We start from the raw sequence: 13,505 nt of genomic DNA on the forward strand, positions 1-13,505 counted from the left end.
GAATAAACAGGCAGAGAAGCCATAAAAAGCAACAAAAAAAATATTTTATAAGGATTAGATAACTGTGGAGGTCATGGCATCCCCAACAGGGGATTGAGTGGGGGGGCTCAGGCCCGCAAGACCTCCGTGTAGGGCTCACATCCTGGCATCACCTGGTGGGATGTTGTAGCACTGGGCTGATGGATAGATAAACACAGAGTCAGTACCTGGGGGCTCTCTCCCTGACCTCCACCCCACTGCTCACAGTCAACTCCCTCAGCTCTTGGAGGCAGGAAAAAGGAGAGGGTTGGTACCACAAGTCATTGCAAGGGCCCTTGGGGGGCACTGGGGGATACCCAGCCCACTGCACTCCTAATGCTCCATTCCATCTGTTTCACATGGGACTGAGTAAAAATTTCCAATTAAAAAAAAAAAAGAATCTCCTTTAAAACATTATAAGCTACTGGACTAGTCTCAGACCTCATTAACGGCTGAGGAAGGTAAGGGACTGTCCCAAGGCCAACCAGCTAATTAGCAGTGCAGTCTTTTCTGTTTCTCTATCCAGGAACACCTGGGTGTGCTCTGAAGCCCTGTGACCTGGACCCTGCACCCTCCAGGTCCATAATCTCACTTCTTAGGCTCCAAGGGCTTCAGCTTCAGGGCCAGCCCAACATCGGGGGCTTCCCCCAATACATGTGCAACCTCAGACCCCCATGTTTCAAAGCTCACCTGATACTCCTTACCTTCTCTAAAGGTGCAGACTTACCTTGGGGGGGCCTGAGTTGCAGACCTGGGCCCAAGGAGGTCTTTATGATGTCAGGTTGGCCTCCAGTTGGTGTCCTGCTCCATCTGAAGGCAAACAGCCTCGGACATGTACCTGGGAAGCATCAGGCCAAATGCAAGGAGTCACTACCCACCTTGGCCTGGTCTCCCTGACCACACTCACCCCTCAGCTGGGAAAGCACAGAGCCCAGGGCTCTCATCCAGGAGCCTTATCCAGGCTGCCATTCCCCTCTACCACATATCTTGGGGCAAAAACCTACAACACCAAGGAAGAGTGAAATTCCCAGAAACTCCCAGAGTGCCCTGGAGAAAACCCCAAAGGAAAGGAACAGGAAGTGTTAAGGCCTGGGAGCTGCGGACAGAGACCAGGGAAATAGACCCAGCTTCACCCCACCCCACCAGCCCCAGGGTCCACCACTTGAGCCCTTGGTTTACCAACTCACTTGGGTCCCAAGGATGCACATAGCGTGATGTAGAAATTCCTTGTGCAGCCCTGGTTATAAGGGTTATCGTGCTGGAGGGAGATGAAGAAGGGAACAGGAGCTCAGAATCAGCAGGACTGGGCAAGGCCATCTCCCAGTGACCCTTGCTAAGTTGGTCAGCTAAGCCAGGGCTCAACCTGGGCCCGTGGCAAGGCTCTAAGAGTGACCCAGGGCCTCCTGCCTTCCCAGGCTCCTAGGAAGAGTGACCTTCCTCAACCCACTTGTGAGCAGCTCCCCACAGACAGTGCTGACCCAGCACCCACCTCTCCTGCCTTCTCAGGGCTCCTCATCCCCTTGTGCCTCCCTTTGCAGGATCCTTGCTCTGTCTCTATTGGCCACACCTGTCCTCTCACCTCATCCTTCCAGGCACCTTTTAAGATCTTTCTAGTGCTGTTCTGCTCAACTGATCCAAAGATGGTGTCACCACTTTACTCTCTTACCTCTCATTTTTTTCTAAAAATCTACCTTCATTGAATTTCACTATCTGGGAGGCCAGTGGCAGCAGGGGATGGCCAGACATATTCCCCTAGTCAAAAATCAGATTTTCCAGGAAAATCTGAGCTGAAGACCTTCAGTACACAAAGCAGGAAAGGTCAAGCTCAAAGGTCATGTCTTTCCTGGACACTGAGTGGCTTCTCCTCTCCATTATTCTACTTTCTCTTTCCCCTGAGTCCATCCGTCAGCCGTGACCCCTCCTCCTTCCAGACCAGGTTGAGTTTCACCCCAACTTCATGAGCTTTAGGTAGCAAAAACTCTGTTATAATGGCAAGTGGCTCAGCAGCACTTCTATCTACACCAACTCTCCGATGGCCTATACATGAAGAATTTCATCTTCAAACACTCTTCTCCACCAGAAGGAAAGATGATTCCACATCAGAACAGCTCTGGAATATGTCCAAAAAGCAACATGAATCATTGTACTCTATGAGGTTCTGCCTCCTTTAAGGTGTTCACAGCACTTAAGAAATGAGTATACCACCAGGTGCAGTGGTGCACACCTGGAATCCCAGGGACTTGGGATTCTGGGGCTGGAGGATCGCAAGTTCAAGGCCAGCCTCAACAACTTAGCAAGGCCCTCAACAATTTAGTGACACCCTATCTCAAAACAAAATATAGCAAGAATTAGGGGTGCAACTTTGGTGGTAAAGCACCCCTGGGTTCAATCCCTAGTACCAGAAGAAATAAATTAATTAATGGCAGAGTATTAAAAAAATCACAGAATTTTGAAACTTAGAGAAAGAATGTTTGATTAGATATATATCATGTATAGAAAATACTGATTGTACATAAAGTATAGAAAATGCTTAAGGAATGATAGTTAATAAATATCTAAGAACTGAGCAGTAAATTTGAATACCTTCCTCCCCCCACATGGAACCCTATCACACACAACTAGAATCCAACAGCTCTGAGGCACCCAGACCAGCCTCTCTCACTGGCTCCACTCCTGGGGCTCCTGCTCCAATTCTGTGTCTCAAACCCCCTCACACTCCACAGGACCCAAATCCAGCAGCATCTTCTGGCCGCATTTTCTGCCCAACTTCCTGCTGCCTCTCCTTCTTCCCCTTATCTTGGGGGATCAGGGCACCAGGCTTCTCTCTGTTCCTTTCTCTCTTTCCTTCTATCCCCAAATGTTGATTCTTCTGTTTGTTGGTTCACTCATTTATTCAGATTTCTTTTCTCTGTGTGCTGGGGATTAAAAAATTCAGGGCCTTGCACATGCTAAGTACACACTCTACCACGGAGATGCACCCTCAGCCAGAAATATTTTAGGGCATCAAAAATGCTTCTGTCCAACCAGGCACAGTGGCACACACCTGTAATCCCAGTGACTTGGGACACTGAGGCAGGTTTGAGACCAGCCTCAGCAACTTAGTGAGACCCTGATTTACAATAAAAAGTAGCAGGGACTGGGGATATAGCTCAGTGGTAAAGTGCCCCTGGGCTCAATACCGAGTAGCAAAAAAATAAAGAACAGTCACTGCACTGGGGATGGAAAGCACCCTGCAAACAGCATGGCCAGCCTACTTTCAGTGGTGAGGGCAGCTGCAACATGAGGCCCTGAGCACCATGGGGAGTGGCCCAGGTAGAGCAGAGAGAACCATGTAGGCAACCCAGATCACAGCACCCAGGTGCATGCAAAGGAGAAGCCCAGAGAGTTAAGTGCTGAGACAGTTACTTCTGGTTTCAGAGGCTGTGTCCAGTTCAGAAAGAGTAGTCTGAAGATGTGTGCTGGCTTTGGCCATTAATGAGAGCATCATCCTGACAGCAAGGTCTGGGCTGACCTGGCCCAAGAAGTGAAGGGGGAGCTAGTGAACAAGGTCAACTCTTTCAGGAAATAAGGCCCAGAAGGTACAACTGGTGGAGTGGAGGCCTGGGATGTTAAGGGTGAGACTTGTATGGCTTTTAAGATGAGGCACAAACATGTGTAGATGACCACGGGAAGGAATGGTAGTAATAGTAACAGCAGCACATAGGGCACTTTCTGGTACCAACCACTGTTCTATGTGGTTTACCTGAATTAACCCACAATTCCCTGTTTCACAGATAGGGAAATTGAGTGACCAGGGGCTAAGTAGCATACCCAAGGGTCTCCCTGCTGGTCATTTCTAGAGCTGTGATTTGAACTTATGTGGTCTTCACCAGAGTCTTTGCCACCAACCACCAAGCAAGTAACTCTAGGAGGAGTTGAAGTCAGGGAATGGAGTATGGTGGGAATGAAAGTTGGAACATGGGATCAGTGCCTGAAATTAGTGCTGCCGATTACAGAAAGGAGCCCTATCTGGTGAATCTTAGAGTGCAGACCACAATTTAGGTCCCTTGAGACCTGGGGATCCTGGACTTGGAGGGCCTCATTCTGAGCAGAGGAGGAAGGGCAATGGCCTATGGCCTGACCTGGGGCTGGAAAAACCACAGGATGGAGGAAGGGAAAAGGCTGCCAGGCAAACTCAATGATGGAGTGAAGCTGGAGAGAGAAGACAGGCAGACCACAGGGCTGAGGAATAAGGGCCAAGCACAGGAGTCACAGGTGGGAGGGAACCACATATAGCAGTGGTGGGGGGCTGACCCAAAGGATGGGAGGTGATGAGCAGAGGCTCCTCTGTCTTTTCAGCTGTCTTGGGGTCTGTAGCTTCCCCTCCCCCACTGATGCTGCCCACCAGTCTTGCTGAAAGAGCCTTTAGTCAAGTGAATGCCATACTAAAGGAATCCCATGGCAGAGATGCCCACTCCTATCATACCTCGTGGATGCTCAAAGAAAAAGCAATAAAGACACACAGATGGGAAAGAAAGCAATAAAACTGTTCCTCACATAGGACATGAGGTTCCATTCAGAGTGAACAACAATGAATGCTGGGGAGGAAGCTCAGTGGCTGAGCACCCGATTCGATCTCCAGTACTGGAAAAACAGCAACACTAAGGACTCCTGCTCTATGGAAGATGCTATGAAGAAAATGAAATGACAAGCCATGGATTGCAAAAAAAGATTTGCAAAACATAGATCTCAATCCAGTATAGAGAACTCCTGAAACTCAGTAAGAAAACAACACATTTAAAAAAAAAATGGGCAAAAAGATTGGAGCAAACACTTCACCAACAATATACCCATGGCTGAGAAAATATGAAAATATGCTCAACATTGTTAGTCATTAGGAAAATACAGACTGGAGACCTAATGAGATACCACTACTCATTTATTAGGCTAAAATTTGAAAACAAAAAAGGAATAGTAACAAATGACAGTGTCAAAATCTAGTGAGGATGTGGAGCAACTGGAATTCTCATTCATTATTGGTAGAAAGTAGAAACGGTACAGTTGTTTCCTAACAAGTCACACATGTTTACCTTATGACTCAGCAATGCCACCCTTAACAATTTACCCAACAGAAATGAAAACTTATGTCCACATGTCTATGCACCAATGGTTGTTGTAGCAGCTTTATTTATAACTGCCCAAAACTGGCTGGGCACAGTTCCCCATGCCTGTAATGGCTTGGGAGGCTAAGGCAAGAGGGTGGCAAGTTCAAAGCCTCAGTAACTTAGTAATTTAGCAAGGCATTAAGCAACTTAGTAAGACTCTTTTTCAAAATTTTAAAAATTTTTCAAAAAGAAAACATATGGATGCTGGTGGTGGAGTGGGGTGAGGCTGGGATTGTTGCTCAGTGGTTAAGCACCTCTGGGTTCAATCCCTGGTACAAAAAAAAAATAATAATAAACCAACAAAAATACTGCCAAAATCTAGATGCAAAGTAAAAATCCTTCAATTGGTGAATGTATAAGTAATCTGTAGGGAAATACAATACTACACAGAAACAAAAGACAATAGACTACTGATCTGAGCAACTACATAGATGAATCTCAAATGTATCATGCTCAGTGAATGAAGCCAGACTAGAAAGCCCACAACGCCATTTATGCATGATTCTGAAAAAAGAAAAACCACAAGGACTCAGGGAAAGAAAATGACAACAAGAGATGAAAGGATTTTCTGAGGTAATGAAACTGGTTAACCTTGATCTTGGTGGAGAGTACATGATGTCATTTGTCAAAATCCCTAACTATAGGCTAAAAAGGGTGAATTTTACTGTTTGTAATTACCCGTCAAAAAATGACATTTTTACAAAATTTTACCATGGCTCCCAGGTTTCCACTTCTTCAAAACGAAATTCCATGCTTGGCTTTCTGGGCCTTTCTAATCTTGACCCCCATGGAGTCAACCTCATTGCCCATGCCACCGTGTGCTTGAACTAGCTCCGTTTCTTCATCATTCTGTTAACACCCTATTTTTGGATTTCTGAGCCTTTCTGCAAAATTGTACCTCTCACAGTCAATGCCCTCCTGTCTGCCTCTCCAAAAGCACACCTAGGACACAGAGAGTGGCATGTTCTACTCTGCAGCGTAGAGTAAACTCCCAGTTTCTTCCAGTCTGCTACACCGCTCAGGACTGACCCCTCGCACAGAGTGTTCCCGGTGTCTCTGGTGTTATTCTGATGGCAGGTTGCTTATCAACACAAGTGCATGATGTACTTACCTCTATACCCATCCCTTAAATAACTGCCACCTACCACACCCAGCACACAGTAGGCTTTCAAAATGCAATGCACCCAGGAGGGAGAATGGCCACCAAGATCCAGCATATAGAGATATCTGAGCTGCATCTTTAGGGGTGGGTATGGAAGAACTCATGAGGCACCATCAGGGCCAAGGGCAGTGGAGAATGCGCACAAAGTGCCTAATTCCAGAGGTGCAAGATGCCTCCACACAGCCAGGGGTACACGCACTCAGACCACTTACCTGATCCTCATAGGGTCGCCTGGCAGTGCCCACCGCCACTGCCTTGATTAACAATTGCAGGATGAGAGGGAGCAGGAGGGCCCCAGCGGGTAGAGCCACTAGGATGCTGTGCACAGGCTAAGAAGGGAAGCCATGGAAGAGCTCCTCCCTGGCCCCGCCTTTCAACGCGACTCCTCCCTCCCTCCCTCCTGCCCCAGCTAGCACAACCCACCAGCTCTCCCTCCCTGGACTGGACAGTTAGTCCAGTACACCCAAGGGAAACCTCACTCCACCACACTGTCCTCCCACCTGTCCCTTTCCAACTTTCAGTACCCTACTCTGTGCCCCCCTAGATTCTTAACTCCACAGGCATCCTACCCCGCCTATCTCCCTGACCCCACTGGCTTTCCACATGTCCTTCATAGGTCCTCTCAAGTGACTTCTCCCTCTAGCCCCGCCCACGTCAGCCCCTCCCCCGTCACCACGCCCTTCCTGGGATGTTTGCCCCTCCCTCCCCACCACACCAGCTCTTCCCAGTGTGGGCCCTTGGGACTGTGTGGATACGTCATGGTCATGGTTTGGTCCAGAAACGCCATGTGCCTCCTGCGTGAGATGAAAAGCACGCAGGTGGCCAGCACACTACCCAGATAGAGGCACAGGGACACGAGGAGTAGCAGGTAGAGCCGGATGTTTCGGTGCCCCACACAGTTATTCACCCAACTGCAATGGTGGTCGAACTCCTAGGAGAGAGGAATGAGGACTCAGGGTCCCGCTCCGACTGGCCTCCATCACCCCCTATTCCTGAGGCCCATCACCCCCTATTCCCAACGTAGCCCTCTAGGCCACCTGCTCTTGGCCCTACATACGGGTTCCCATCTCAGGGAGAACCTGGCATTTCCATGGTTAGAGCACAGTTAGGACCCCATGGCTCATCAGGTCACCTGTCCTGCGTGAGGTCTTTAGAGACAAAACCTGCCTGGTGTTACTTGGAGCAGGATGGATAAGGATGAAAAGAAACACCCTTGCCCTACCAGCTGTCTGCACTTGTGAACCCGAGCAGGGTGTGGGCACATCAGAGAAATGCACTCAGAACCCAGGAAACCCTCCAACTGGGACACCCAGACCAAGACAGGCAAAGATTCCCAGGACAGGGCAGCAGTCAGCCTAAAGGGCTGGGGATCTAGTATCAGCAAGCCAGGAGAGGGGACAGTCACTGCTTTTCCTCCCCCTGACTCCACCACACTCAGCACAGAGGGGATGCCCTTTGCATGTCAGCACCTGTGCAAGCAAGGCCAGCCTCCCTGGACAGGTGTAGACACTGAGGTGTAGGCATCTATATGCCACTAGAAGCAGTTTGGGAAGATGGTCTCATACCCACCCCTGGCCCACCCATGTCATGAGGTTCCTGGTCCTGGCCTGGTGCCCGGGGACGGGTTGGTGAATGGACAGGGAGGAGGAACACTCACTTCCACACAGATGTCACAACTTTCGCAGTGGAAGGTTCGAGGCAGGCGGTGAAAATTACAGGTGGGACACCACGGCATGTCATATAACCTGCCATTCACTCGTGCCATGTACGGTGCCTCAGGGTCCTGCTCGAAGGCGCCTGCAAGGGAAGAGGTTTGGGCAGTGGAGGAGGCCCTGGTATCACTCTGATGCTCGGGGCAGCCCCATAGCATCACTGGGCAACAAGAAGGTGGGGAGGAGGAGGGCAGGGGAATCCCGGTCCCTGTTGAGCAAGCTGACCACTCAGATGGGCGGACAGAGAGAAGGGCTTTCCAGCCACAAGAGCTCTATGTGGAGCTCCCCACTTTGGAATAGTGATCAGTGCTTGGAGTCGGGTGTGAAATGGGAAGGAGGAAGGGAGAACTGCGTGGTTGGAAGAGCCTGCTGCCTCTCTTGCCGGGTCCTCCCTTCTAAAGCAACTGGAAAACCTCCAGGATTCTGTTTTTTCACACTTCAGTGGCTTGGGAAATGAAGTGCCAGGGCCCAAGTAATGATAACAGGGTAAGAAGGGATCCTGAGGCCACAGGTAGGGGGGTCAGCCCTTTAGAAATGGCCCCTGTAGGCACCAGCCCTTGGGGTGCCACCTCCCTCTCCCAGGGGTCTGAGGCCTTACCTCTGTGTAAGATGCCTGGATCTGAAATGTTCATGGAAATGAGGCTATATAAACTGAGTAGGCAGAGAAGGCCTGAGGCCACTGGAAAGACCCACTCTCCATTTTGCACCAGTGCTCGGCATCTGAAACCAGGGCCAGACTCAGTTCTAGTCGGGGGCAACCCGGAGCCTCCATGAGGCTTAAGGAGACAGACCCCATTCCCTCCACCAAGTGTCACCAGCATTACCAGCCTCCCACAGTCCTCCCAAAGCCTCAGGCTCCCCACATCGCTGTGCTTCTCACTAAATATCCTCCTTCCCCTCCTGGCCTCCCTCCTCCTCCCTGCCTCTGCACTCTCACTGTCTATTTCTCATCTGTCTCTTGGTGAGAAACCCAACAGCTGGCTCAGAGACTCACGTGAAAGTGAAGAATACGGTGCTCAGAGACACCAGGGCTGCTCCAGTCACACAAGCCCAAAGGCTCGAGAAAAGCCAGGATCTGGCTGGGGGTTGGGGTGGGGACAATAAGTCGCCTGATACAGTCATGCTTCGCTGCCTGCTCTCAAACAAATGAGAGCCAACCGCTCCTTCTCCTGGGTTGGCACCCAGAGTACCATGACTACAAGTGTGACATCAGAGGGGTTCCGGAATGGGGGCTCTGGCTGCTTCCAGTGCCCTCTGCCCTCAACCCTCTTCTGCCCTCACATACACACTTGTAGACTGGGACATCCTGCTCTTACACTGGTGGCTTTGTTGGAGCTTGTGAGCATGGGATGTAGTTTGTCCCCCAAAGGTTCATAGGCTGGACGCTAGGTCCTTGGTGTGGCAGTGTTGAGGGGGTAGAACTTGCAAGAATTGGGGCCTAGTGGGAGGTAATTCGGCCACTGGGGATGAGGCCCTTGGAAGGGAGTAATGGACTTCTCATGGGCCCCCTTTAGTTCCTGTGAGAGGGGGGTGTTATAAAAAGAACAAGACTTATCCTCCCCAGTTTCTGGCCATTCAGTCTCTACCCCTTGCAGGTCCTCCCACCATGATGCCATTCACCATGTTGTGATCACTCTCACCAAAGGTCAGTCTCAGGGGCTGCCAAATGTTGGACTCTTGAGTTAAATAAACCTCATCTCTTTATAAAGTACCCATTCTTGGGTATTTTGTTAGAGCAACAGAAAGCAGCTAATACAGAGACCATGTAATATGGTTTATGGGGAGACGTTTGGTGATGGTTATCCCCCTTTCAGGCCCAGTGCTAATAAAAGTAGGCAGTGCTCATTGCTGATCCTAGCTCCACTTCTTACTTTTTATTGTGACAGAACTCCAGTTTTAGGGAGGAGGTAGCAATCTATCCAACTAAATATCTTCCCAGTTTCCCTCACTTCCATGGTGGGCTTCATGACATAATTCTGTCTCAACATAAAAAATAAAATGGGCTAGGGATGGGACTCAATGTTTAAGCAACCCTTGGTTTAATCCCTGTTGATGATGATGATGATAACAATAATAATAATAATATTGTACATATTTATGGCATACGACATATTTTGAAACATGTATACATTGAAAAATGTCTGAGTCAAGCTATTTAACATATACATTACTTCATATTCTTATTTGTGGTGAGAACCCTTAAAGTCTACTCTCTGAGTCATTTTCATGTGTATATAACATTATCAACTGTACTCATTCTGTTGTATGTCATTATTGACTGTAGTCATTATATTGCACAATAGATGCCTTAAACTCATCCCTCTTATCTAAGTGCAATATGGTCTCCTGTGACCAGCATTTCCCCCATCCACAGTCCAGCCACTCTTGGGCCCCTGGCAGTCACCATTCTGCTCTCAGTTTCTATGAGTTCAACTTTTATAGATTCCACATGTAGGTGAGATCATGTGATAGTTGCCCTGTGCCTGGTTTATTTCCCCCAGGAAAATGTCCTTTGGCCTCATTCATTTGTCACAAATGACAGGATTTTCTTATTTTTTTTAAAGTGTCCCCTTATATTTCTAAACCGCATTTTCTGTATCCACTCACCCACTGATAGACACAGGTTTTCCCATTTCTTGGTTCTGAGAATAGTGCTGAAATGAACATGGGGTGCAGATGTCTTTTAATACACTGATGCCATTTCCTTTGGATATATACCAAGTAGTGGGATGGCTGGACCATAGGGTAATTTTTTTTTTTTTTTTTGGTGGTGGGGATTGAACCCAGGGCCTTGAGCATGCAAGGCAAGCACTCTACCAGTAGAGCTCTATTTTTAATTTTTAAAGAAACTTCCCATACTGATTTCCATAATGAGTGTATTTTTTACATTCCCCCAAACATTGTATAAGAATTCTAGATCCTCCACATCCTGACCAGTACTTAATATCTTTTGTCTTTCTTTCTTTCTTTTTCTTTTATTTATACTGGGGGTTGAACCCAGGGGTACTTTACCCCTGATACACATCTGCAGACCTTTTTACTTTTAATTTTGAGATCAGGTCCCACTAAGTTGCCAAGGTTTACCTTGAATTTATAATCTTCCTGCCTTAGCCTCCTGAGTTACTGGGATTAAGGCATGTGCCACTTTTTTTTTTTGTCTTTTTGATAATAGCCATTCTAATATGCGTGATAGTGTATCCCATTATGATTTTAATTTTCATTTCTCTAATGATTAGTAATGTTGAACATTTTTTTCAGATTTCTCTTGGTCAGTTGTGTTTCTACTGAGAATGCAGTGATGTTTGGGTCACACTCTACCATCAAATTTTATGTGGATTTCTGTTGTAGCACAAGAAAAGGGATGACACGCATTGGGTCACGGAAAAAGGTCAAGAGCAGTTCTAGAATCATAACAACTGGGTCTATTGAGCTTTGGAGCAGACCATTCTAGCCATAGGTTTTCTTTTTTGTTTTGTTTTATAAATTAGGTATATATGAGAGCACAATGCATTTTAATTCATTGTACACAACTGTAGCACAACATTTCTATGGTTGTAGCCGTTGTAGCGTCACAGCATATGTGCATTCATACATGTACCTAGGGTAATGATGTTCATCTCATTCCACCACCTTTCCTACCCCATGCCCCCTCCTCACCTCTGCCTCCCCTTTGGCCCATTAAATTCTTCCATTTTTCCTTTCAGAGAGAACATTCAGCCTTTGTTTTTTTGGGGGATTGGCTTACTTCACTTAGCATGATATTCTCTAACTGCACTCATTTACCTACACATATCATAATTTTATTCTCTTTTAATGCTGAGTAATATTCCATTAGGTATATATACCATAGTTTCTCTATCCATTCATCTATTGATGGGCATCCAGGCTGTTCCCACAGTTTAGCTATTGTGAATTGTGCTGCTATAAACATCGATGTGGCTGTGTCCCTATAATATGCTGATTTTAAGACTTTTGGGTATAGACCTAGGAGAGGGATAGCTGGCTCAAATGGTGGTTCTATTCCAAGTTTTCTAAGGAATCTCCATACTGCTTTCCAGATTGGTTGTACCAATTTGCAGGCCCACCAGCAGTGTATGAGTGTATCTTTTCCCCCACATCCTCATCAACATTTATTGTGGTCTGTATTCAGCACACAGGGCACTTTCTGGTACAGCACAGTTCTATGTGGTTTACATGATTTAACTCACAAGTCTGTTTTACAGATAGGGAAATTGAGTGACCAGAGGCTAAGTAGCTACCCAAGGTCTCCCAGCTGGTCACTTCTAGAGCTGTGATTTGGACTTATGAGGTCTGGCTCCAGAGTCCTTGCCCACCAACCACCAAGCAAGTGACTCCAGGAGAAGTTGCAGTCAGGGAGCAGAGTAAAAAGGGGGTGAAGTTGGAGCATGGGGTCAGTGCCTGAGATGGGTGCTGCCAATAATGGAAAGGAGCCCTGACTGGTGAATCCCAGAGGGCAGACCACATTTAGGTCCCTTGAGAATAGTGATCCTGGACATGGAGGGCCATGTCCAGGATCACTAAAAAAGGGACGGAAAATCCATTTTTTCTTCATATCTACTCCTACCAAAAATGAAGGTGTAGATGGATATCTGACTGTTGTTTCAAAAAACATTAAAGAGATCTCATCAACAAACATCTGAAACCTTGTGGATAATATCTGAATATTGTGTAGTATTTCTTTCAGTTGGGCATCAAAAAGCATCTACACAAGGCTTTAACTGGATTCCATATCTTGGTGTGCTGAAATTGCCTTCTCACAGCTCTTAGAATTTGGCATCATATACTTTTGAAGGCTTTCTTTTCTGAATGTGTCATTTTTGAAGGTCTTTTACTAGGCAGATATTTATGAGGTGTGTATTATATATCAAGCATTGTTCTAGGGGCAGAGTATATAACAAGGAGTAAAACATAGATAGTGACCATTAAAGATTTTTTTTAATGCACATTTTTAGGTGGGGCTTACATTACATACTGGTGCATAATATCAGGACTAATCTACTTTTATGAATTTTAAGAAGTCAGATCACATATCCAAGATTCAATGCAGAGGACTTAGTATATTGGTATATACAAATAATATAGACATGAACCTTAAAAACAAATATAAAATACATTTTTGGAAAATGAATCTCATTTTAATATATTTAGGATATTTGCTACTCAAATAATTCCTATGGTAAATATTTCTTTTAAAATAATAGTAAAACTATGAGTGATAATCTATTAATTTTACACATCTATTTTTAAACAAATTCTTATTGACACCAAAAATCATAAAGCATGACAGTCCAATCCTTATATTCAAGGAGATCTTATTTTAGTGCAGAAAGTCCTACATAGAAAATAACTGCATGTATTGATCAGTAAAATAATATTTTGTGGGGTTTTTTTTTTGTGTGTGTGTATGTGTGCTGGGGATTAAACCCAGAACCTTGCATACATGCTAAG

General features: G+C 46.5%; 1 protein-coding gene across 1 annotated transcript; it reads right to left on the reverse strand.

Moving 5' to 3' along the window:
• Positions 1-958: 958 nt before the first annotated feature.
• Positions 959-9,158, reverse strand: LOC144254244 (palmitoyltransferase ZDHHC19-like). The gene is made up of 6 exons (XM_077797261.1): positions 9,031-9,158; positions 8,635-8,756; positions 7,982-8,121; positions 7,080-7,255; positions 6,537-6,642; positions 959-1,018 (listed from the first exon to the last, which is right to left on the reverse strand). Exons 1-6 carry the CDS (start codon positions 9,156-9,158, stop codon positions 959-961), a joined length of 732 nt encoding a protein of 243 aa, XP_077653387.1.
• Between the last annotated feature and the right edge of the window lie 4,347 nt (positions 9,159-13,505).

This window comes from Urocitellus parryii, chromosome 4, assembly GCF_045843805.1.
Source record: "Urocitellus parryii isolate mUroPar1 chromosome 4, mUroPar1.hap1, whole genome shotgun sequence".
NCBI lineage: Eukaryota > Metazoa > Chordata > Mammalia > Rodentia > Sciuridae > Urocitellus > Urocitellus parryii.

Bases quoted from the DNA above. Each gene is read 5' to 3' on its own strand.
- LOC144254244 (XM_077797261.1), bottom strand. From the start codon at position 9,158: ATGACTGTATCAGGCGACTTATTGTCCCCACCCCAACCCCCAGCCAGA. The intron at 6,643-7,079 runs GTATCCACACAG...GCCTGTGCACAG, and splicing joins GACCAAACCATGACCATGAC to CATCCTAGTGGCTCTACCCG. The intron at 1,019-6,536 runs GTAAGTGGTCTG...TTGGTGTTGTAG, and splicing joins GGCGACCCTATGAGGATCAG to GTTTTTGCCCCAAGATATGT.